Here is a 26,989-nt window from a genome sequence, read left to right as displayed (position 1 = left end):
AGGGGATTATAGGATACAATCTTTTTAAATATATTTATTTTTTTTGGTCTTATAGAAAGATTCGTGGCAACAACAGTACCAACCAAATTTCATAAGGCATGTCTATCATCTTGTTACCGTACGAAATGATTGTAACTCCTCCTCCAACAATAATCAAAAAAAAAAAAGAGAGAGAGAGAGAGAGAGAGAGAGAGAGAGAGAGAGAGAGAGAGAGAGAGAGAGAGAAAGAGAGAGAGAGAGGAGAGGAGAGGGAGGGAGGGAGGGAGGGAGAGAGAAATTTGAAGCGCACATTTTTATTCTTTTGTTTGTTTATTTAACTTAAAAAAAATACTTTCCTGCATTTTAAAATGTTAGGTTTATTTTGTGCTCTCTCTTAAGGCTTCGCCTAGAAACTTTTTTTTATATCTTAATGCTGCTATTACTTAAATTCTTCTTTTGTGGATAATATTCATTCGAAAGATTAGACATAACTATAAACGGGTAAAAAAGAAAAGATTACAACTCGCTTAAAATTCTTAAAACACAAATGAGGAGTTTGGAGACCAAACTGATTAAATATATTTTAGTACTATTTTAGACTTTAGCGCTAAGGCACATGACTGAATGAACCTTACACGTCCATAAAAAATATTTTCCCTTAATTAACAGTTAAAACTAAAGTTGACAGGCAGTATTTTCGCCAGCAGACAAATTTTTTTTTTCACATTCCTATTTTCCTATTCACGGAAAATATCTTAAAACACAAATGAGGAGTTCGGAAACCAAAAAGATTAAATATTTTTCACTACTACGAAAAATTCTTTTTGTCGTAAATTTTCAAGATTGTTTGAGTCCTATTTAGAATAATGTCCTGTATTAAAATTTTTTCCAGAATATTTAAAATTTGTTATATGTAAATAGTTCAACATTTTCGAACAAATATTCTCTGGTTTAAAATCTTTGGTTAATATTTAGATTTTGCTCTTCTGAAAGAAAAGTAAAATTCAACCACTAAATATCTATTTACGTTTTAAGAAGACGAAGACTCGCTTGTAAATCAGAGACCCTCCCTCAATCTCAAATTTTCTCGAATTTGAATTTTTTTTTCTTTAAATTATCCAATAAAAGTTATCATTCCCTACCGCGAAAAAACGATCCCTGAGCACATCCCTGAACCACCCTGTCGCTAAAGAATCGCAGGTGTACATTTTGAAAGATTCGGAAAGGCCTCAAAAACAGGTCAAAACCCAGGATCCGCCCTGAATACAAAAAATTTAAAATAAGCCGAAAGGAAACAAACAGTGCAGAAAAAAAAAATCAGAGGCAAGGGCAGTCAATACCTCTCGCTACTTTTTTATTTTGAACTTCCATTTTCACCAGTAGTTAACCAACAAAGAATAGCGAACCTACAGTCAGGTCTTGCTTGAAGCATTTGCAAAGACAAAAGTTATTTTCCATTCAGATATGACAAAAAGCAACAAAACATTGACTCCGCACGAACCCTGAAAGATGTTGCCTGTCATAAAAAAAAAAATGTTTCCAGGAAGTATTTTATCTAGAAAAAATCTAATCTTCTTGTTTGTCATTTTCATCGTCTTTGGATTGGAGGTAATGTTTAAGAGCTGCAAAGTACTTCTGTAAATCTGACTGACTCATTCCTTTCGCTGTGCCTAGAAAGGAAGAATTACATGAAAGTAAAGAAAAATGGAAGTGCTACCACTACTACTGCTACTAATACTACTATCTAATCGAGGCTTAGGAGCCATAGGTTATTTTTTTTCTTAAGAAAATATAGTAGAAAAGTGAGTAAAAGAAAGAGAAAGTAAAATACAGAGAGCAAAAGGCTTTGAGCATTGAAACAAAGTAACCAATGAGATTTGGATACGAGATTGAATTGAATTTATTCATGACCTGTTGAAGCGTAATAACAAACAGATTCTGAGAAAAAATAAACAAAGACAGGAAATGTAAAATTAAAAAAAATCAATAATAAAAGCACAAAAGAAAAATAATTACTTTTTAAAATAATTAAAGACGCAAATAAACATTAAAAGAAAAATAATTGCAAAAAAAAAAAAAAAAAAAAAATACATTTACTGTTTTTGGCAAAAAATGTAAAATTATTTCTTATTAATTTATTTATAATATATAATAAATCATATTTTATAGAATTGAGCTTTGCTTTGCAACATAATTACTAGGTGACAATTTAAAAGGGCCAAAACTTTCCGAGTACGTTAAAGAAAAATCAACTTGAAACATTGAAATTTATTTTTATCACTAAGTCAACATAAGGTCATCCTTTTTAAAATTGTTGAAAAATAGATTATGCTTTTAACTCACGGAATATTTTCAATAAGATTATCATCCATGTTTCTAAGTTTATCTAAGGTTTCTTCCGCAATGATACAACGAATTGTTCAGAGTTTCTGGATATTCTTTATCAAACAATGCCCAACTTATAAGTTAATAATTATAACTTTATTTTTCACATACTTTAAAATTTTAAATGAGGTCACAATTTAAATGGGGGGGGGGGAATATGTAACACGTGATTGGTGCACAGGATGGTGCTATACTTTGACGGAGCGGTCTCTTGGCTGAGCCAAATTGGGATATTAACTTGTTGCGTTAAGCGAAGTAAAAAATTGTTTTTGCCAAGTGTTGGTGACAATGGAAGTTGATAAACATTTGTTCGGTCTATTTCCTTGTTATATAATAGCCAAAAACAGTATTAATTGTATAGCATTCATTTTCTGCGCAAATAAATAAATATTTTCAAACTAGTCTTTGACATTTTTGAGTTTTTTTTTGTGTTGTCAGGGTGTTATTTCTTTCCATTTTTTTGTAAAGCTCGATTGAAAGAGCAGATCATTGTACGACGTAAGACAAACCCATACGCGACAATTAGTCCTTTATCGTTGCAAAAGTCGTATATCGTTGCAAATATGAAATCGTATAAAAGCATACACTTTACTGTACATTTGATACATTTACTGTTTTTCATTCGCCCGAGATGTAATATTTCCGTTGCCAAGAGGGTAAGCCGAAAAGACGCAAGGTACAAAAAATTTGGAAGTGCATATGAGTTATACAACTTAGCCGGTGATTAAAACAAAGTTTGTTATATGCTATGGTACTAAGGGTACGCGTCTTTCGCTGGAAATGACGAAATAATAGCTATCTAGTTGCTTTAAGAGTCAATGATTGGGAGGCCAAGATAATTCATTTTTGGTTAAGGGACAGCCAATACTCCATTGAAATCAACATTCAATCCTTCAGGGACTGTAGTCCAGTAAATCTACGGAAAAAATCGATAATCTGGGACAAAATTGCAATATAAATGATTTTACATAATTTTCTAAAGAAAAAAATTCTGTACAACATACCAAAAAACCCCAAAAATCCCCTTGGTGGAACAGGGTGAAAAACGGACAGAAAGGGGGAAATCCAGGGGACAACTCGAAAATATACGTCCGGTAATTTTTGATGCTCAGAATGGCATTCCTGGTGCTCTTGGATCCAAAAAGATCGAATAAGCGTTGTTTTATTGCTGTGTAATAAGTCGTTCCCCCGTTGTCCCACTAATCCTGTACAGCAGTCTGCAAAACTTGTTTTCTGAGTTTCCCAGTACGAGAAGAATGAAGATGTCACTTTGATTGCTCTGTCATTAGCCTTTCCCCCCGTTTTCCAGTTACTAGGAAAAAAAGGGGGAAACCAAGACATCCTCTAAAGGGAAAAGATAGTCAGACGGCTGTACAGAATTTGGAGAGGAGACAAATGTCTATCAACTCGATTTTAAAACCATCTAACACCGTTTTGACAAAAAGTTTAATATCCTATTCCCTGGTGCTTCTCTCTTCCTGTTTGCTGGAGATTCACTACGTACTCATAGGTTGAATTGATTAAATCATAATTCAGGCTTTCCGTCCCCTATATGTGCTCGCTCCTCTACATGCATAAGTTGAAGTCCAGCTACACCAGCAATCTGGTTCATTTTTTTGGATCGAACAGCTGAAAAGTCTAAGTATTTCTACTTCTTACTCTGAAGTGCTTAAATTCGAGCGTTCTACCGCAGTAACTCATGGTACAGAATATCCAGAGATGACTTCTAAAACTTTCATCCAATTCATTGGCAACAATGTCGACCACAACATTTGCACTATCGACAAAAGTTAGTTTCTATGGGATGGGCATGATAGCTGCTGCCACACCAAGGCTACCCACATTTCCAATTATAATCCCAAGAGCAGTCGTAAACCTTGAAGTACTCCAGAAGGTTGGACAAATGCCTTTCTTCTTCTGCAACAGAAACCAACAGGAGAACAGTCGTGTGAACAAACCTATCCCGACCATCACCTTCGACGACAAGATCGATGGCATTGACCTACTTTAGCATGCAAGTTGGATACATGAAACGAAACGTGTCGGATGGAGTGGATTTATACAAGCAATTCACCATGGGTCATACAAAGGCGCTTTGTCGATTGTTTTTCTACCTATGATAGACTATAATACCTCTTATCTTTCTTTTGTACACACGACCTTACGTTTTATATCCGATAAAGCACGCCAGCATGGAATGATACCAGTTGCTACTTTCGACCAACCTTTGTACATGAAAGCAGTGAACACCATCAATGCTGATCCTGCTGATAGTCACCTCAAGGCAGCAGTTCCAATGATCGGTGGTCTCCATTGCCGTACTAGCTTTCTTGGAGAGATCAGGCACTCGATGACCGAAACAGGACTAAAAGAAGTGCTCGAATACCTATATGCTGGTAACACCATTAAGCATATCCCTAGTGGTAAGACTGTTTCTAGAGCCATGAGAGCGCTCAAGCTTATTGATTCAGCATTGCAGATCATTCTCATTTGCAAATCATATGGTTTCAACTGCACAGATGACATGCGTGCGAGTCATCTAGACTTTGCAGAAGCTTCGGCAATATGTATAGCTCTACTGAATGAGGAAGTAACCCTTGAAGACGCATCCAACGCAGACGTAGTGTGTCAAATCCAAACACGAATGATGGAGTTTCAAAACACCTTGCAGAACAACAGGAGTGCAAAAATATGGCTTCAGCATTCGGAAATTTTCGGATTGCTTAAAGTCATCAGGGCAGAACGGACCGGAAACTGGGTGCAGTATCTCCAAGCACTCTTTGAGATGCTCCCTTACTTTGTATCTGCAGGCCACAACCTGTATGCGAAATCGGTGAGAATATTTCTTCAGTACATGAAAGAGCTGAAAGAAAGTAACCAGAAGCTGTATAAAGACGTTACGGATGGGATGTTTGTCATTCGAAGAAGCGATAGATTTTGGGCTGGGCCCTCTCCTGACTTAGTAATTGAGAAAGTACTGGTGAAGTCACTGAAAACAAGCATGGGACTCACGAGAGGAAATGGAATGAGTGAGACGCAGAGGTTGATCTGGACAATGTCAATGATAGTGCGAGCTGAAATTAATGAGCTTATGCAACCACTTACTAGCGTTGAGTACGTGTCATTTGACCAGCACGTTTCCGCAAGATCAGCTCGGATAGAAAGAGATAAAAAGGACGAAAAGGCATTAGTAGCTTTTATACGCAGTCCTGTCCATGCAACAACTGCACTCAATTGCGCAACATATCGAATAGTATGACAGCTGCAAGGGATGTCAACACGGATGCAGGAAAGGCGATAGGAAAAGAAATTCTGAAGTCAATGGACGACGTCAATGCCGATCACTAGATATTCAAACGTAAAAGCAAAGTAATTACGAATACCTATCATGGCAACACTTCTAAATCTGACAGTAAAGACATGCAACTTGACTCAAGTCTTTTGTTCCGACGTCTTGCAACAGTGGTAACTAGATCCAGAGGAGATATAGAAGAAACACTCAAATTCGAAATCTCCAGCTATACTTCTGCTCTTTTCCAATCGTCAAGCCTGTCTCGACAGCCAGATAAAACGGAGCTAGCGAAAGCTATTTAAAAATTAGCAAAGACAGAACCTGTGAACGTTCTATCAAAAGAGCCGGAAAAATAAGTGATCGGTGGTGAATGGCCACACCAGCATATTCAATGGGAAACAGGAAACACTTTTGAACATATTTGCAACTGTTACGTTTCATTCGTGACACATAAGTATTCAAATGCTTCCGTCGTCTTTGATGGTTACACTTCAGGTCCGTCTACCGAAGATGTCACCTAGCTTTCACACTGAGTTTGAAGCTGCAAAGGAAGAAGGAGAACTTATTGCAGAATCCCAATAATAAGCAGAACATTATTCGAGCAATTGGTAAGAAGCTTGTCACAAGCCGGCCTCACTGCTCTTCATGCAGAAAGAGATGCAGACATTTTGATTGCATTAATAGGTGTTAATGCGGCCAAGAGAAGGGTAGCCGCAGTAGTCGGAAATGACACTGATTTACTGATCATTTTCCTCCATCACCTGCCTTCGGAAGCCAGGAATCTCTACTTCGAAACCAGTACCAAGGTAAGAGCGCTGCCAACTAAATATTGGCAATTCAACTTTATCAAAAGATGGCTGAAACAGGTTTGTCACTCTATTCTTTTTGAACTTACTTTTCTTGGTTGCGAAACAACATCTCGTTCATATGGAAGAGGAAATCAGGTTTTTTTAATATTTCCAAAGGACAATCAATAATTTATGAATAAATGTGACATATTCCTTAATCTATGCTCTAGGAAGGAAGAAATCCAGCATGCTGATGAAAATATTTCGCTGTGTTTCTACAAGGCTAAGAAAGGGGAGGGTCTCAGCAAAGCTAGGTACAGTGTTTTTCTTAAAAAACTGAACAGCTCAAAGACATCATTTGTTGTGAACCCAGAGAGACTTTCACCAACTCCATCGGCTGTGAAATTTCATTCTTGTAGTCTTCTATCAGGTAACGGAATGGCGTAATACTGCGTCGAACTCGACCTAAAAGACTGGAGATGCAGATTAAATGACGGACGCCTCACTCTGATCATAACAGCCACCGGACCTACTCCACCTCATCTCCTAAATAGGGTTCGTTATAGCTTAATGCGTACCAGATGTGAACGTTCAAGATGTAGTTGACAAAAAAAAATGGATTGCCTTTCACACTTGCTTGCAAAGACTGCCAAGGGATTGCGTGTTCCAATAAAGATGTTTCTGTTGATAACGATGAAGAAGACGATCTTTAATACATACCCCTGATCTTATCCTTTTTAGTTCAATCAAAACCGTAATTATATTTTGCTGTGATTACCGAAGTTACCTGATTTGTTTCGTTTTTTACATTTAGTTTTGTCTTAGGTTTCTATTATACAGTCTAAGTAATTCTAGCCAGGTACTCAAAAGGCCCGATGCATTGTTTCCACTAAGGTGAAAATAGCACAAAAAAGCCAGATACAAACCAAATACCATTTTTTTTTTAATCATCGAGTCAAAAAACCTTGGGGGCAACATGTTGAACAGCCATCACTCTCGAGGATACTGCTTTCCTCCTCCCCCTTCCCCGCTAAAGGGGGAAGTCGAACCAAGTCCAGCAATAAAACAATATAACTTTATTTTTTCGAGTTCTCCACGCAGAAAAAGAGCAGACGTGAAATTCGAGGACACAATAAATCTGTCCCTGAATTTTTCCAATTTTCCTCGTTCCCCATTTTTTTTACCCTGTTCCGCCAAGGGGATTTTTGGGGACTTTTGATATATTGTACAGAATTTTTTTTCTACAAGACGGTGCAAAAATCTTTTCTATTGCAATTTTGTCCCAGAGTTTCGTAGAATCACTGGACTACTGGATCCCTGTTAAATATTACGACTTCTGACATTTCAACTTAGGTTAACTCGCCTTACAACACGGTGAACAGGTCTGACTATCTCTGTAATCATTCTGTCTTGGTCAATTAACTATAAAAATAAGTATGCATATCATCCAAAGTTCGAGCAAATCAGTATCCTTAGGCTGACGCCGAGCAGCCTTGAGAGTCTTCTCGTTTACAGGAATAGTGAAAATATTCTATTATCAATGTTCCTGGCGAAACAAAACTCGTTATCCTGTGATACTATAGCTGCTACTATGTTATGTGACAGATTTGAACTGTTCGTATGTTACGTGACAGAACAAAGAAGTGTTCGTATTTTTGACGACAAAACATCACCGAAGCCTCAAGGATACCCGAAGCCTCAAGGAAGTAATGATAATATTCATAAAATTTGTTCCTTGATAGAGAGGGTTTGAGTCAACTCCATGAGCCAGCCAACATCCAAAATAGCATCAGGTGTGATGAGTAAATAGTTCTTACGAAGTAGAGAGTATCATTGAAGCACAGCAATCTAAACAAATATAAGTGGGGATAGAATTTCATTTCCAGACCAGAAATAAGTGGTTTTGCATGTAACTTAAAAATATACATGGCAAGAGATCAATTGATACAATTATTTTGAAGTTTGGTGCTAAATTTGTCCTCCAGCTTGCAAGGGGAATCCCAAAGCATATGAACTCAATTTCTTTTACGACAATTAGTGTTCGTCACATTACATGACTCCGATCCTAAATAGCCACAGTATAATTATACCGGCTACAGTTAGAGTTAACATGTTAAAAGGCTGCTCTCTAAAACTAGACACCAAAGTGAAAGTACGAGGGAGAAGCTCATATAGGGTAGAAACGCAGTCGAGTAATGTAGCTGTGAATTGGTACGATAACAAGCTGATTCACTAGATTTGAACCTATGAAGCTGAGGATCCTGAAGATAGCTGTAAGATGTGGGATGGCAATCAAAAAGATCATACAGAGGTGAAGAGGATCCATTGTATGAATGAGTGCAATCAATTCATGGGCGGCGAAGATCTTGCTGATATGCAGATTGAGGGGTACAGAATTAACTTCAAGTCTCAAGATAAGTGGTAAATAAGAATTTCCTTCTTCTTGTTCGTTCGCTGCGGTTGAAAATTAACATAGTATACGGGTTAATATTTAGTCCATCCTCAGCCATACCTAATACAGGCACCCTCAAACAACTTAACGAAGCTCTATCCCAAAAATTCCGCTCTATCAGTGGGAACCATTCTATGGTTTCCTTATTTTCATCAATTTAAATTTCTTGACATTTTCGTTGCGGAATAATCTTAAATAAAAAGCATAAACAGGAATGAAATTTCCCTCTTTTTTTTCAAAATTCAGGTATCAAAGGGTTAAAAAAATTGACATATTTTAAAGTGGAAACCTAAAATACTCACAACCAAATAATATTTAATTTTTTTTAAGTATGACAAATATAAAAATTGAAAAACACACAAAGAACAAAAAACAACTTACTCTTAGTTACTTTCCAAGGATCGAACAAACCAGCATGTTCAGCCAAGTGGATGGAATAAAGCACCTCTAATCCTGAAGTATTTGGAGATATTCTTGTTAAACAATAATGAAGTATTATACACATTTTCGATGCAAACGGAACATTATCAAAGGTTATTGTGCAGTCCACCGAATAGCCTGTTCCTGGTTCTTTTCTTCGGAGAACCTAAAAAAATTATTTCTAGTACAATGGGAATCCACTGGTAGCAGAGGTTAGTGGTAGTAATAGTTAGTATTAGTAGAACTAGTACTCTAAGCTGCTCTTAACGAATTGCTGATACAGAAATTTGACAACCTGCATACGTACAGCGTGTCTCATTTTAATTCAACATACCCCAACATTTTTTGAAAATATCTCTTCAATGCCATTAGTCTTAGTAGTAGCAATAGTAGAAATAGTAGGGATGGTATACAAATAACACCTTTTCCTTGTTTCAACATTCCCTTTAATACGCACTTAAAGTTCAAAATTAATATTCTCGGCCATTCCTAAGATGTAACTGTTACGGCTTGTTAGTAATCTCCATCCAAATAGTGCATTTCAATTTAGCTCACTATCCTCTGAAAGTTTCATTATAATACTCTAAGCTGCAGCAGTACTAGCATTACTCGGTAGTAACAGTTGCAAAAGTAGCAGTATGAATATCGTGCATTTTTACCTAGTTTAGCATCTTACCTAACATATACTGACAGTTTCAACTAAATACTCTAGACCACTCCTGGGATTCTACTGATAAACCTTTTTGATAACCTGCTTGTATAGTGTATTTTCTTTAGTTCAACATCCCCATAGAGTTCCCTGAAAATTTCAACTGCTTATCCTCAGCTTCAGTAATAGTAGTCGCAGCAATATCACTATCGCTAACCCGTCAGCCTCGTTACGTGATCCTGTCTGTGGGAAAAATGAATGAGATAAGCTCCCAACCACAAGTGATTTGATATCCCACCTCCAAGAAATAAAGTTTGTGAATAGTGAATAAAGACACTCCACCAAAACACAGATAAAAAATAAAAATAAATAAAACTCCATATTGTGTAACTCCACGATGAACAGAAATTGAATTAGAAAAAGAATCAGAAGCAGCAACTTTTATTCTAAGCCCCAAATAGAAGGATCTAATAACTCTAACCACAGAAAGGAGAATCCCACCACTAATTAGAGCTGAAAGAGCCCAAGCATGTTAAATATTGTCAAAGGCTCCTACTCGATTAATTAAAAGTATGTAAAGGGGGGGGAGCTCATTCCTTTTTTGAAGCCTACTTGATTAAGACCAATTTTCACAAGATCGGATTTCTCTTTTACCAGATTTTGCGATAAGAATTACCACTTTAACCTTAAAACATGAAAGAACATTACCATAGTTGAGGATAAGATTTGAAGAATGAGAGGAGGAAGAAGGAAAGAAGTGGGAAGCAATTTGAGAGGATTTGAGCGGATCCCATTCTCATCTTTAAAACATTTGGCTTTTACTCTACAACATGCACCTAATAAAGAATAAAATAAAATAGAAATATCAAATTAAAACAACTATTGAAAATCTGATCAACATGCAAAAGTTGCTTAGAATCATCGCACGAATTCGAAAAGTCACCAAAATGAGTTTGCCACTCAACAAGCGAAGGTCTATTATTTTTGGAAGGTTCATTCATTCTTTCTGTTAACCAAAGAGCTTTTCAAAGTTTCTTTTTATTCACGTCAAGCTCAAACAAAGTGTCCATTAGCAAAATATTTTTATGACGAAGAAGCTCCAACTGGTAAATCGCATCTAAACAAAACTGACTTGCCATGCCGCGGCTTTCCGCAGATTTTCTAAAAACGAAAAGCCAATTTAGATGCGTGATTATTATGTAGAAGAGACATATTTGACGATAAAACAGGTTTTCCTATATTCGGTTTACACCGTTTTACTCAAAAAGTTTCTCTAGCCGATATTTTAATCAATGGAACAATTGAAAATGTGTACAATGACGCTCGAGCTCTATATTAACATTATGACAATTCAGATTAAAATGCATAGCTACTTTTGAAACCAAAGATTAAACTTTATCCTGGTAAGCCGGTATCAAAATTTATATCTAGTAACTGCATCAAAATATATCGAACCACCATCAAAAAAATTAGAAAAAGAAACCGAATTATTGATTATAGAAAACGTTATTGGAAATTGAATCGGAAAATGATCCCTTGTTGGAAAATACGGGACAACTTTGACCATAAAAGATGGGGCGAAATTAACGAGAACATGATCAGTATTGCTCGCATTCCCGCTCCAGTGAGACAAAGTAATATCAAGTGACTTCTGGCAAATATTGGAATTTGGTTTTAAGAAGAAAATTCAATTGAACTATGCTCATTTACATTATCTAATTATCTCAATCACAAATCACAAAATGTTATAAAAATATCACAAATCACATTATCACAAAATGTCATAGAAAGGTGCAAACTCGAATGTAATAGGGCAATAATAGTATTAAGTGCTATGGCAAGAAAACGTTTAAGCGTAAAAATTTCCTAAAGAATTGTAATTTAATCAGAAAGAAAGCGTAACATACCTGCTCTTCCTTGTTCAAACAAAATCCAGAAAATTTATAAGGATATCTTTTTAAAAAAGACGCAAACGCGCCGCTAACTGGAACTTCATAGCTAATTTCTCTTCTTTCAGGATCCCCCTGTAAATCGTTCTCCGAAAAATCTGAAAAAGAAAAAGTTATTGCCGCATATGCCTCAAAAAGTTATATGTCACGTCAAATAATGTCAATGAAAAATTACGTAGAATCAACTTAGTTGAGAAAGGATTAAGATAACAAATGTTTGTTATTTATCTTCCTCGGACTAAACTAAATGACTTTTTAGGAACAATGCTCCACTGCGTAGCACAACTTTCTCTGCAATATTTTTGTTAAAGTAATAAATTGATTTTTTATCTCAGGATTGAGTCAACAGCAAATTTGGTCCTCTTTTTTTCTAAAATTACAGTTTTGTGTCTTCAAATTGCAGAAAAGGTCACTTTCCTATGGCAAAATATTTTTAATCAGAGGCAACGCTGTAGCGTTGCCTATAGTAAAGGTCATCCGGATCCAATGTTTTATTTTTTTTTTTTTCCAGAGGCACTTCATATGGAAGGCGTCGTCGTAGAAGCTTCAAAGGGGGCTCATTCAATTGGAAATCGAGAGTTCCAGTGCACTTTTTAATAATAAAAAATGATTGGAGGGTAACTAGCCCCACCCCCCCCACGCCCATCCGTACGCAACACAAATCCACTCAAAATTTCGAGATAGCTATTTTGTTCATCATAGTTGATTTCCAGACAGAAAATATATTTTTCAGGAGGATACTCCCCCACAACCCTCCGGACAAGGGTTTGCGGTGATGCACTTAGGGCATAAAAGGTTTTTATAGAAAGCGATGTAGTAGAAACTTAAACACAGGCACCTTCGATAGAAAATTAAAGAGATAGTGCCCTTTTAAATAGTCAAAAGTGATTAGAATGCAACTAGGCGCCCCCGCCCCATGCCCATCATTTCCCTAAATACATCCAATCAAAATTTTGAGATATCCATTTTGTTCAGCCTAGTTGATTTCCAAATAGAAAATATATTTTTGAGGAGGACACTCCCCCACAACCCTCAGGGCAAGGGTTTTAAGTTATGCCCTGGGGGCATATAAGGTTTTTATAGAAGGCGTTGTCGTAGAAACTTCAAAACAGGCTCATTCTATTGGAAATAAACGGGCTAGGGCCATTTTTCATAGTCAAAAGTGTTTGGAGGGCCCCTTGCCCCCCCCCCCCCCGCACGCCTATCATTTCCCCAACCCCATCCAATCAAAAATTTGAGATAGTCATTTTGTTCAGTGTAGTTTATTTCCAGATAGAAAATATATGTTTGAGGAGGATAATTCCCCACAACCCTCAGGGCAAGGGGTTTAAGTTAAGCCTTGAGGGCATATAAGGTTTTTATAGAAGACGGTGTCGTAGAAACATCAAACAGGCACATTCAATTGGAAATTCAAAGGGTTAGTGCCCTTTTTAATAGTCGAAAGTGATTGGAGGGCAACTAGCCCTCCCCCCCCCACAACCATCATTCCCCCAAACACATTCAATCAAAATTTTGAGATAGCCATTTTGTTCAGCGTAGTTGATTTCCAACAGAATATATTTTTGAGGAGGACAATCCCCCACAACCCTCAGGGCAAGGGTTTTAAGTTATGCCCTGGGGGCATACAAGGTTTTTATAGAAGGTGTTGTCGTAGAAACTTCAAAACAGGCTCATTCGATTGGAAATTCCGAGGGCTAGTGCCCTTTGTAATAGTCGAAAGTGATTTGAGGGCAACTAACCCCCTTCTGCACGCCTATCATTTTCCTCAAACACATCCAATCAAAATTTTGAGATAGTCATTTTGTTCAGTGTAGTTTTATGTTCCAGATAGAAAATATGTTTTTGAGGAGGACAACTCCCCCACAACCCTCAGGGCAAGAGTTTTAAGTTATGCCCTGAGGGCATATAAGGTTTTTATAGAAGGCGTTGTCGTAGAAACTTCAAACAGGCTCATTCGATTGGAAACTCAAAGAGCTAGTGCCCTTATTAATAGTCGAAAGTGATTGGAGGGCAACTAGCCCTTTCCCCCTCCCACAACCATCATTCCCCCAAACACATCCAATCAAAATTTTGAGATAGCAATTTTGTTCAGCGTAGTTTATTTCCTCATATGTTTTTGAGAAGAACAATCCCCCACAACCCTCAGGGCAAGGGTTTTAGGTTATGCCCTGGGGGCATATAAGGTTTTTATAGAAGGCGGTGTCGTAGAAACTTCAAAAAAGGCTCATTCGATTGGAAATTCCGAGGGCTAGTGCCCTTTGTAATAGTCGAAAGTGATTTGAGGGCAACTAACCCCCCTCTGACGCCCACCTTTTCCTCAAACACATTCAATCAAAATTTTAAGACAGCCATTTTATTAAACGTAGTTTTAAGTTCTGGAAATTAGGTCTTTGAGGATTACAACTCCCCCAAAGCCCACAGGGCAAGGGTTGTAATTTAAGGATTCTTGGAATCCTTAATATTATTTCTTATGGAAGGGATGCTCGTATAAACTTTAGAGAGGGCTCATTTGATTGAAAATTGAAAGTTCTTCTTCACATTTTAAGAGTCAAAAGAGATTGAAGGGCTACTAGCCCCTCTCCCTCCTCCACGCCTTAAATGCATCAGATAAAAATTTTGAGATAGAAATTTTGTTAAAATAGTTCAAAGTTCTGATAACAAAAACGCCGGTGGTGACACAGCCCACCAGGGCCCGGGGGCAGGTGTTGTAAGTTATGCCCTGGGGCATAAATTATTAAGGGGGTTTATAACTTATGGGAAGGGGTTTTGTTTTGGGAAGAACACATAGGAAATCTATTATAATTATTCAATTATAAGGTTAAAATACATACTCTGTGATAGATGCAAAATTGCTTTGGCACACAAATTCTTATTAAGGTCAATTCCAAACAGTCGTGATCCCTTTGTTTCAGCAAGTGAAGTGGTCTAAACTCCCTTATTGGAGCTATTTTTTTAATCCATTCATTGTTGTCAATCGCTGTCCACAAGTTATGCAAGCTGTCTATTGTTCATATATAAGTTTTTTATCAAAAAGGTAATCGTATAGACTTTGAAAAAGCCTCATTCGATTCAAATTGAAAGTTCTAGATCCGTTTTTTAAAGTCAAGAATAATCGGACAGTAAGCACCTCCTCCCCATGCTATAAAAACTTGAAATTTTTTGCAATCCAAAACGAACAAAAATTGATTAAAAAAAACTTTCCGAAAAATCAGTTTTTCAAAGAAAAGTAAAGGCCATTTTAAACTTACGCTCAGCAGATACAAATACCTGTTAAGATTCAAACTCAGAATGACCAGAAATTACTATTAAAGAATAAAAGAAACCCAAAACTAACAGAAATTAAACAAACAATCATAGCAAAAAACATACAACAAGTAATAATATAAATGAATAAATAGATCTTAAAGCAAGTAAGGCTTAGATTGAATATGAAAATCAATATTAAAACGAAAACAAATATTTTGCTATTAAAGTAAAAATGAAACTTAAAACGAACAGAAATCAAATAAACAATCAATGCGAACAAACATACAATATATATTAATATAAATGAATAAATAAATCTTAAAACGAGTGAATCTTAAATTGAATATGCAAATCAAGTTTGAATCGAATAAAAATAACTACAAACAAGAGTTTGGGTATCGGCTTACTGCAGAAGCCTAAAACCTACTGCGTCATTGGCGCTTTACTGAAAACGAATTATATCACAAATGTTTTCTTTTGTACTTAATATTGAAAATAAATATTAAAATTATAGTAAAATTTTGAACTGATGAGGTTGTACCAATTAATATCATTATGCATGAAATATTCAGTTTAATTTATTAGTTCTTTTCAAGATTGGTCAGGAAAAATAGTTTCACTACAAACAAAATTTGGATACTGCCCCCTTTTTTAACTGTAAAAACCTAAAGCCTTCTGTGTCATTGGTGCTTCACGGAAGACGAATTACTCGTATATTACAAATTTATTATTTTCCAGTTCTTACAGCACTGTATATGAAAATAAAAATTACAGTGAAAAAAAATCTTGAACTGATGGATCTTTCAACAATTAATATCATTATATATCTAATATTCAATTTGATTTTGTTTATACTTTCCAAGACTGTTCAAGACACATATAGTTTTGCCATTTTCTTAACTCTGCCATTTTTTGTAACTAATCGTGTTAGTTTGTTATGAAAACATTCTATGGCTTCTAGGCATTTCTATTTAAGTGGAAAACTGCACCTCAAACTTTGTGGAACATGCATTTTCTTGCATGAAACACCAAAATATTATAAAATGTCAAGTTTCGGAGTGTTCCACCACTCGCAAGAAAGTGCCATTGATATTTTTGAATCCGCATGGTCAATTTAGAGGGTGGAGGGTAGGCTAATTCTCGTAGCAGCCCCATTCCGTCGTGGTATGGTTCACTTTTTCAACACCTGGCGTCCGGACTATCATATAATCTACCAAGCATACAACTACCCCAAATCAGTATCAATAAATAAATGAAACCCAAAACGAACAAAAATTAAAATAAATATTAGAGTCAAACTCAAAACGAGCATAAATTAATGTGAGTAGGGTTCAAAACCCCTATGCTTTCTAAAAGCCAGAAGTTACAAAAGTGAAAATATTTCAAAGAATTGTTTTCAGTAAAGCGCCAATGACGCTGTAGGTTTTAGGCTTCTGCAGTGAGACGATACCCAAACTCTTGTTTGTAGTTATTTTTATTCGATTCAAACTTGATTTGCATATTCAATTTAAGTTTCACCCGTCTTAAGATTTATTTATTCATTTACATTAATATATATAGTATGTTTGTCTGCATTGATTGTTTATTTAATTTCTGTTCGTTTTAAGTTTTATTTATGCTTTAATAGCAAAATACTTGTTTTCATTTTAAGCTTGATTTTCATATTCAATCTAAGCATTACTCGCTTTAAGATCTATTTATTCATTTATATTATTACTTGTTGTATGTTTTTTTGCTATGATTGTTTATTTAATTTCTGTTTGTTTCAGGTTTCATTTATTCTTTAATAGTAATTTCTGGTCGTGTTTATTTTTAATTTTAACAGTTATATTTTTATACAGAGCTGAAGTTTAAAATTGCCTTTAATTTTATTTTAAAAAATTATTTTTATGAAAGTTTTTTTTTAATTTATAACTGAAAAATTCTACAGAAATATGTCGCCTGTTTTTTTAAATCGGTCAAATTTACTCCAACTCTTAGCTTTCGATGGGCATCATTAAATTTAATGGCTTTTACATTATGTTGAATCAATATCAATTCTTTTTATGGATTAGTTGTTATTAAAATAATTTTTATTAGATATTCTAAAAGTTTCTAATTCCTTAATTACAGGTTGTTACTATGAACTGTTCGATGTATAATAATCCTTATTGAGCCGTACCTGGAGCTTTTATGCTACCCTAAACTACCTCTGCATTGCTATATTACTTTTGATTTTTTTTTTTTTTTTTTTTTTTTTTTAAGAAAACAACAAATAAACCAACAGACGATTTACCCAATTGGTAAAAAAAAAAAAAAAAAAAAAAAAAAAAAAAAAACTATTAAAACTTGCAATACAACTGAATCTTTTAAACTGAAACTGAAAAAATCAAAACAGTCCAAGAATCATTGATTCAACAAAGCTAAAATAGTACTGAAATACTACTTACTTTATTTTTTTTAATCTTATAGTTACTGAAGTTCAGCTTAATTACATTTCTTTTTTTTATTTTATTGTAAGTTTTATTTTATTTATATACGTATCACGCTGAGGAGGGCTCTTATATATAAAGAACCAAAATACTCTAAAGGTTTTAAAGAATATTACTGTCTTAGGTAAATTCACTGTTGTTTTAATGACGAAAAGGCCAAGTGATGTTTTTTTTCCTTTCTATCTCTTGTTATTTTCGATTGTAGGAACTAAAATTTTTGCCGAAATCCCTTTCAAATTGGTCCAGAATGACATGATATCTTCTCGCCAAATGCAGTTTGTGATGTAGTTAAAGGAGGGTATTTGATGCTGTTCGTCACAGTATTTTTTTGTTTGGAAACAAGAAAAAAACACATATATTTATTTCAAATTCTCTACCAGAAATGTATTTAAATGTAACCTATATTTGAAATATATGGAAAGCATTAAAATATGTATTATAATTACATGTATTAAAATACTGCCTCATCACTGGCATAAAGTGTATGAATGAATGAATGAATAGTTCTTCATTATCAAGCAAACTATCAGAACATAAACAACTGCCGAACTTGTTGCCGTGAGGCAGCTAGCCTTGATTGTATGCAAAACAAAACATAAGTACATAAGTGCAATATTCAAAGATAGCCTACAGCAATGAACCAAACTGACCTTTCAAATAAAATGAGTAAATAGAGTAAAATGAATAAAAATGAATACTCAAGTACACAAACATAAGTGCATAAGTAAAATGCAAGTAATATAAGAAAAGTGCATACAAATAAGGGGATAAGTAAAAACACAAGTACATTATAAAAAACATACAGTAATGAATCCAACTGCCATGTCAAATAAGAATCAAACAAAAAAACTAATACATTAAAAATACACATGAGACATTAACATGATAAATTACTATTTTCATTTACTTTATGACTTGAACGAACGCTGGCACAAAACTTTTTCTGTAACGCTCAGTTCTTGCATGAATAGAATTTAAAACTAAGATTTTTTGTACTTTTGATCGGGGTAAACGGGGTTTTAGAGGTGAATAAGGGGCTGGGAGTACACATTGAAAGCGTGGGTTATGACGCAGATTATTTCTGAAATTGGTACAAAGAGTAACACTTCGGGCTGCTAAGGAAGGGAGGTGTAGTTCGTCGACGAGGAGAAAGTGAGGCACTTTGCCCTGACCGTAAATAATTCTCAGGGCTCTCTTCTGGATAATTTCTAATCTATCGGACTGGCCCACCGTAAGATCAAAATACCACACCGGGCAAGCATACTCAAGTTTTGGACGGATAAAAGATATATAAAGATGGAGGTTATGTGCTTTTGGGCATGAAAATTTAGCAAATAGCTTAAGGAGAGACAGAGATGTCTCGTCTGTTTAACAATAGAGCAAATGTGGGCCTCCTATTTCAAACCGCTAGTCAGTGTGACCCCTAAGAGTTTTGTTTTTGTTGTAATTATTTTATTAGGTATTGGGGTTATAGATGATGGCTTTGATTCAAGAAAACTAAAGGTCATAATATGACATTTATGGGAATTCGCTTTCATTTTTGACTGGGCTGCTAAAGTAATGCTAACAAGATATAGGAAGAAAAAAGCATTAAGTTTTAGATAAGAATTTTATTTCAAAAACGGCTAACACAAGCCCAGATTTTAATAGACAAAAGCAAGACAAAACATCCAAAAAAAACTTAAAAACAAAAATGCACAAAAAGTCGGCAAAAATACAAAACTCAAGTTTTTCTTATTTTTAGCTATTTTTATTTTTCAATCAAAAACTTTGTTTACATCGACCGGCACAAGTTTTCTTAAGAGTGATGACATTTTTGTGCTAAATTTAATTTGTTTTTATCAGTTAAGCACAAAAAATTTATAAGGTGATTGATTTAGCTATGCATATTCGACAAATTTTCGTTAATAATGTTTGAACTGTAATAGCTAGTATAAGTAGTTTGAAGCTGTTCAATAACACCAGCAGCTTAGCACCACCTAAATCCAGGATTTTGCTTTTGTTTGACGATTTTGTAGTTTTGATACATCATCACGGGCTCTAATATTCAGTATGTTTAGTTGGGATTATCAATCCGATCTTCAATTACCATTTTTCTTCGCTCCCGTTTTTTATCTTTTCTTTCTTTTAGCTCCCCTCCCTCTTTTATTTTCTCTTCTTAGAAGCATAAAAGTAGTTAGTGTTGGTTTATTTCTTATGTTATAGGAGACATATTGAATATTACTTCTTTGTCAGCCTTGTAAAAGATGAAATGTATAAATTGTATTATGTTAATTCAATAACACAGCTCAATTCAGTGAAAGATATTTGCAATAATTATAGTATATTTTACTTGGAACTTCCTTCATATTACACATACCGCTCATCTCACTATTTTATCCTTTTTTAAACTATGGCTCTACTATATCCAGACTATAAATCTCTCTATCCTCAACTATTCCAGAAAAAGAATAATATGAATTTTACCTTTATACTTCATGACAGGAGATTGAAATTTGAAAAATAAAGACGATCCTGTGAAAAATAATGTGTAAAGTTCGTCGATATTTACTGGTACCTTCATATATAATTTTTCTTCATATTGATGATGTGCAACTGGACAGGCTGAAAAGCAAAATTGTATAAATGTTGGTATTCTATAAAGAGGGAAGAGGGGTATAAGCATCATTTCCAGAGGTCCCAGAATGGGTTAGTGGCATGATTTGGAAATAAGAAATTTGGAAATCAGGAATGTGAGCTGGAAATAAAAAGAGGTACAAGAATCAATTCGGCACATGACACTGGTATAACAATTAGTCAGTAGAGGATTGTAGAAAAATATTGCAGTCAGCAGAATTTAGTGTTGAGTTTCTCGATGTCTTTTCTGATTTTTATTTTATTTTAGCAACGCGACTTTTGAGCAAGTTAGCGACGTCAAGTTTTCTTTGACAGGATACTTCTGTTTGTCAGTACAAACGTTTATTATTGACAACAGCTTTTACGGATATCCATACACGTTATTGATTGCCTTCCAATAGTGCAGCTATTTAGCGGTCTTTAGACCTTAGTTTAAGTAATTCTTCTTAACTTTAAAAGATGCTTGATTTATCTCAACTGGTCGTGATAAATATTTTTCATACAAGCAGTTCTTTGACTAAAATGACTCTAGTAGTTCTCATTGTAAACAATGGGGTCTATTGTAACATTTTAAACAGGTTAGACATGGGACAATCCAGATTGAGCACGCTGGTGTTTAATCCTTCAATAAAATACTGTGAAGCTTGATTTGAATCATTGCAGTCTAAGCATGGAGAGCAGTCATTTTTAAGCAGCAATTCATTCAAGCACTGAAGAAATGTAACGACTAGCCTCCTTCTTGTCTTGGTTGGAGTCACTGCTTGACGCCCTGTCTGTGTCTCCATCAGAAATGTGAAGCGGTCAAAAGTGTCAATGACAATAAAATTATACAAATAAAACTTAATAACAAGAATAATGTTGTAGGTTAGCGTTGCTGTCGAGCTTACAGCTCGAATTGGAGTACGAGAAGCTGAAATAATCCGAGAAAAACACAGTGTCAAAAAATCAAAAGCCAAAGGTGCATTATGTATAGATGAAAAATCACAACTAGTATTACTTGTATCAATATTAAAATCCTTATTATATCTAATTTTCCGATTTCACTGTTTTAAGATATTATCCAACTTACTGTCAAACAGTTTGTGATAACGAACTGTAAGTAAGGCGTGACTCGACTCAATAGTAACCGAAATTATAAATAACACAATTTCGATATCAATAGACACATGAAACAAATCAACTTATTATGCTGATTCCAATTATTTAAGATTCATTAAGTGTAGCATTGCCTATCAAAAGATAAAAGCCTGAGAAACTTTGCTTAATTTTGGAAAAAGGGAGAAAATACTCCTGAAAAGTCAAGAAATTTTGATGAAAATCACTCCATCAGATTACAACTATCCTGGTCTATAAAAAAAAATAAAATAATCATAATAATAACTTTGTGGCAACATTGTTCTTTATTTAGGCAGGTCTATTTCGCCACCTGTGACATACTTTGAAGCTTGATTTGGATCATCGCAGTCTAAGCATGTACAGCGGTCATTTTTAAGCAGCAGTTCATTCAATTACAGAGCAGATGTAACAAATAGTCTTCTAGTTGTCTTGGTTGGAGTTGCCACTTGTCACCTCAAATATGTCGCCATCAGAAAAATAAAGTGGTCAAAAGAGACAACAACAATAAAATTATATGATTAAATTAAATAATAAAAATAATTTTGTTGATTACCGTAGCTTTAGAGCTTACAACTCAATTTAGAGTGCAGCAAGCTGAAAGAGCCTTAAAGAAAAGACAGTGTCAAACAATCAAAATGTGCACAATGTATAAATGAAAGATCCATGGCTACCATTACTTGATAGTACTTTAATATTAATATTTAAAAAAGAACAATACATCTAATTTTCCCACTTTGCTGTTTTATGATATTATCCAACTTACTACCAAACAGTTCGAGGAAACAAACTGTAAGTAAAGAGTGACTCAACTCAAAAGTAATCAAAACTCTAAAACACAGAATTTTGATATCAATAGATACATCAAAAGTACCACATTATTATGCTGATTCAAAATCTATAAGATTTATTAAGTTTAGTAATACTTATCAAAAGATACTAGCCTGAAAAAATTTGCCTGACTTTTGAAAAAGGGGGAAAACATCCCGGAAAAGCTAGAAAATCTTGATGAAAATCACACAATCAGATTCACTGTATCCGAGTACCTTACTGCAGAAGTTTGAAGCTTCCTATAACAAAATGAAGAATTTTACATATTTTTCCAGAAGATAGCTAACGGATGCGTGTTTTATTGTTTTATATGCGCGTTATTTATTAGCTCTTTTTCCCACGAGTGATTGGATCAAGCTACTGGTCCAAGCAGATTGAGAGAGGGTGCATTTGAACAGAAATTAAAAGTTCTAGTGCCAATTTTAGTTGACCAAAATAATTGGAGAGCAACTAGCACCTCTTCTAAGCCCCTTTTTTCTAAGAGCCCTGAGATCAAAATTTTGAGATAGCCATTTTGCTTGGCATGGTTGAAAAATGCAATAACTATACTTTTAAGGGTAACAAGGCCCCCCATAGCCTGTGGGGATTGGGTTGTAAGTTAGAAAATTTGCCCATTGTTTGCATACAGTATTTGTTAATGGGAGTCTACAGACATTTTTCAGGAGGGAGGATTTGTGCTTGGAGCGTAATTTATACTTGGGAGGGGGATTTGCACTTAGGTTGATGTCCATCGAGAGAATTTTTTGAGAAGAGGGAAATTTCGGGAGGGGGGGGGTTCGAAATTTCCAGGAGATATTTTACATTGAGGGTTGTGGCAGAATTTTTATACGTAAATCTTTTTATTTGTCTGAATTTCTCTTCGCCAATTCAATTTTGGATGCATAGACATTAAGGGTAAATTTGCTGAGGGAAATTTTCAGAGTTTGGATTTCCATGAAAAATGTCCAAGCAGGGGGAATTTCCGGTGTGATCGTAAAAACGATTAGAATTTAAAATATTTTTCAAATAAAAGTATTCAAAGGAGAATGTTTAAATCTAAATCGTCCAGAAGAAAATTTATGGAGAGGGTGATTTTCAGCTTGGATAGAATTATCTCTATTTTACATGGGAGGGACTTTCAACGGACGAGTTTCCCACAAGGGAAGGGAATTTTTCATTGAGGGTGAGCCAGATTGTACCCGGATTTGACCCAGATTAATTGGAAAACAAAGAGATGTTAAATATATGATACAAGTTTTTTTTCCAATTGAAAGCAAGGAGTAGCATCAAAACTAAAATCAAACAGAAATATTCCATATACGAAGGGGTTGCCCTCCTCCTCAATACCTTGCTTTTTACACTAAAGTTTGAATGTTTGTCCTAATTTTTACAAGAACAACTCTTGAAACACAAGGTTTGTTTAATTAGAATAGGAAGCTTTTTTAAAAGCGTTAAAAACTTTAGCCTGAAGAGAAAGGTATTGAGGAGGGGGGGGACCTTTTCATATACAAAACGGCATCAAAATTATTCTTCCAAGTTTGATAGCAATAAAACTATTTGAAGGCCAAAGTGAAACTATTTATAGGACCAATTTTCTTTTAAGCAAGTTTCATGGAGATGAATGACTGTGAATACATATCCTGGACTTTGGAATTGATATATGGGCTTAAGCCATGCTTACCAGTTTTAAGAAGTATTGCAGTGTTTAAGTGAATTTGAGCATAATCACACATCCATTTTCAAGCTTATTTGACTAGCCCTAAGTCCCAACACTGCAGTAGCATCATGTTTGTGTGCACCTGAGGTCAAAATATCTAATTTATCCTTTTGGAAAATATATTATTAAAACAACATGTAAAGTCAAATCTGCTGCAGATTAAAAGAAATTATTTGCTAAGACTTTTTGCTATTGCTGTTGGCAGAATGTGACCCCATCCCAAATACCAAAAAAAATGTAGGTAATGATCATCAGGGATCCAAATTTCAAAATCTTCTGCAGCTGAAAAATACTGGCATCTACTTTCAGTTCTCTTTTCCTGATTTTTGAAAATTTTGTGGAGAAATTTTGCCATTTGTTCACAATATTCAGCTTATAGCTTAAAAACAGGAAGAATTATAGAGTGTCTTTCACAATGACAATTGATAACCAGTAATTATGTTTATTCTTAAAATAATAGCTTCTGACTGTAAAATCAAAGTTGATAGAAAAGCACCAGAAAAAATTCAAACAAAAAATAAAAGCTTTAAATTTTGATGAATTAGCCTACAGTTAGATATTTTCTTTTTACATACATACATACATGCGTGTATTTAAAAACCAGTGGCCATGTACACACAAACAAATAAATAAAAATAATAAGGAAAGAACAATAGCCCTCAACAAATTTAAACTACAACTTCTTTCCAAGCCATCAGACTATTCTCTATAAAACAACCTAGCGCAATAATTAGGTCCCTCAAAGTAGTCCCCAAAACACCCAGGAGCAGCAGTACATCCCCACGAAAAATTTTATCCCTAAAATTTGCCAAACTTTGGCATCTACTCAGAAAATGGTCCATAATAATAGGATAATACAATGGTCATAATAGGTTGCCACATCATTAAAAGAAATAGTTTTTCTTTCTTCAGTTTTTACAGAACCAAAGAAAGATGTTTCTTTAAGAATTTATTTTAAATCTCAAAGAAGTTAAATGGATATAGCAACATTTAAAATGATCCGTGTACAATTTGCTGCTTTATTAATGACCCTCAATTTTTTTTATATAGTTACAGTTTTTTACCATATCATAAAAAACTGTTTGCCATCATATAAAAGTTGAGACCTACACTATTGCCCTAATCAATGGTTAAAACCTATTGGCAGGCAGCCAACCATAGGATTAATAATTTCCTTATAATTACTTTATAGTCCCAAAACTTCACAGGGGGAGGCATTCCCCCTACTGAGGGTATCTATGTCTTAATACCATTAGCCTCACTAGTTGCAATAATTGTAGAAGTAGTATGCAAATAGTACCTTCTGGTTAGTTAAAATCTACCTCAACATATTCTGACAGTTTCAACTTAACAATCTAAGATATTCTTGATATATCTTTTCAACAAACTGTATGCTAATAGCATGTTTTGATTTGGTTCAATTGATTCATGCACATGCTTTTTGGTTGATTCAACAACCCTTACAATTTTTCACCTTCATACCTTTTGCCTTATTTGTAGGAGTAGTAACAGTAATTACTTTAAATTGCATTGTCCAACAAAAGGGCTGTTTTTTAGCACTAAGATCTTTCATCTTTCTGCAAAGATTATTGTTTTTTCAACTCATCTTTGTTCTAAGATCTTACAGCTTGCTGATGTTAGCAAAATATGTGAAATATGCCATCTTTCTGCCATATAGAACAATGATGAGAGAACTTTGATGATCTACTCATCATTGTTCTCAGACCACCCATCAGAACAGAATGATGAAAGACGCTTGCATAAAAACAACCAAAGATGTAAGATCTTAGCACATTGATGAATGAAAAAACAGCCCTAAAATGAAGAAAAGAAAATCCTGTAGAGTTGCTGGTTAGTGATGATGGGGAGCCATTGACTCAATTGCCTCCCACTCTGTTTTCTGTGGCTTAATGTGCCAACTCTTGTCAACTGAAATCTTAAAGGCATTAACAGATGAGCAATTACAGCAGTACCAGGAAGATAATTCTAGTGGGTAATCACTCTATTGAAGAAGTAGTGGTTGTGAACTCTGGTATCTGCCCTTTTTTGGGACAAATTCTTACTATACCCCTTGTCCTCAGGGATTCATCAAACTGACAGATTTTGACCAGAGGAGTCAGCATTCAAAAGCTCATATGTCATTATGACATCCCCTCTTCAACACTGCACACAAGTATTGGGAGCTTGAGCTTATTCAATTGTCTATCAACAACTTTTGTTGCCTGTCTTTGGACATGTTTTATTTTATGCTGATCACTCTTGTTTAGGGGTGTTAGGCTACAACACATATTCCAAATTATTAGCAATGGTTGCACAAAACCCTTGTACAGTTTGGTCATAACTTTGGATGATCTGCTGTGTACAGTATGCTTGATTATGCTAAGGATCTGGGATGCTTTGGCAACTAGGCTACTGTTAGTGCATGCTTGTTAAATTTTAGCTCCTTATAAAACAACAAGTCCCAAATCTCTCCTCTCAGCCAGAGTCAATCAATTGTCATAAACAATCCCCTCCTATCCAGCAGGCTAGTAGATGTGTTAGGCAAGTATTAGTTGTAGTAGCAAGCTACTAACAGTAGTAGGCTATTTTAAAAATTTGGGACATAAAAGGAACATATGTAGCAAATTTATCACATAAAATAGAATATTTCCCTGCTGTATGCATATTTCTGTAAAAAAAAGTTTGATTTTTTACCAAATCAGCATTAAAACTACTTGTCTCTCCTTCTTATTGGCCCTAATTGTTATAGGCTTTGCCTATAACCCAAAATCCTATTCTACTACCTATATACCAATCTTTTCCTTCCAAGAAAAGAATACTAAACTCTTCCAAAATGAAAGAATGCATATTCAACTTACAAAAAAAAGAGATTAGCCATGATAGTTTTTTTTTGCTTTGGCACCCTTCTTCTTCTTCTTCTATTTAACCCATGAAACTGCTTCCTGAGTTGATGCTGTCAACATTTAATTTTTAAAGTCTGTTATTTACTATCAGGGTTGCCAACAGGACATATAAAAGGGACATATTTTAGAAATTTGGGACATAAAAGGAACATATGTAGCAAATTTATCACATAAAATAGAATATTTCCCTGCTGTATAC

At 34.8% G+C, this 26,989-nt stretch overlaps 1 protein-coding gene across 1 annotated transcript; it reads right to left on the bottom strand.

Moving 5' to 3' along the window:
* Nucleotides 1–315: 315 nt before the first annotated feature.
* Nucleotides 316–25,561, bottom strand: LOC148948397 (uncharacterized). The gene is made up of 5 exons (XM_089094916.1): nucleotides 25,513–25,561; nucleotides 20,856–21,157; nucleotides 11,873–12,043; nucleotides 9,278–9,482; nucleotides 316–1,649 (listed from the first exon to the last, which is right to left on the bottom strand). Exons 1-5 carry the CDS (start codon nucleotides 25,559–25,561, stop codon nucleotides 1,546–1,548), a joined length of 831 nt encoding a protein of 276 aa, XP_088951042.1. The 3' UTR covers nucleotides 316–1,545.
* Between the last annotated feature and the right edge of the window lie 1,428 nt (nucleotides 25,562–26,989).

The sequence above is a fragment of the Artemia sp. Qi Xiang Cuo genome, chromosome 9 (assembly GCF_049724085.1).
Source record: "Artemia sp. Qi Xiang Cuo chromosome 9, ASM4972408v1, whole genome shotgun sequence".
Taxonomy (NCBI): domain Eukaryota; kingdom Metazoa; phylum Arthropoda; class Branchiopoda; order Anostraca; family Artemiidae; genus Artemia; species Artemia sp. Qi Xiang Cuo.
Note: the sequence above shows the minus strand (reverse complement) of the source record. Positions and strands in the feature narration are given on the sequence as shown.

Coding starts and splice junctions, on each gene's coding strand:
- LOC148948397 (XM_089094916.1), bottom strand. CDS start 25,561: ATGGCAGAAAGATGGCATATTTCACATATTTTGCTAACATCAGCAAGC. Junction 21,158..25,512: donor TTTGCTAACATCAGCAAGCT/GTAAGATCTTAG, acceptor GGATTATTTCAG/CTTCTCGTACTCCAATTCGA. Junction 9,483..11,872: donor GTTTGAACAAGGAAGAGCAG/GTATGTTACGCT, acceptor TAATTTTTTTAG/GTTCTCCGAAGAAAAGAACC.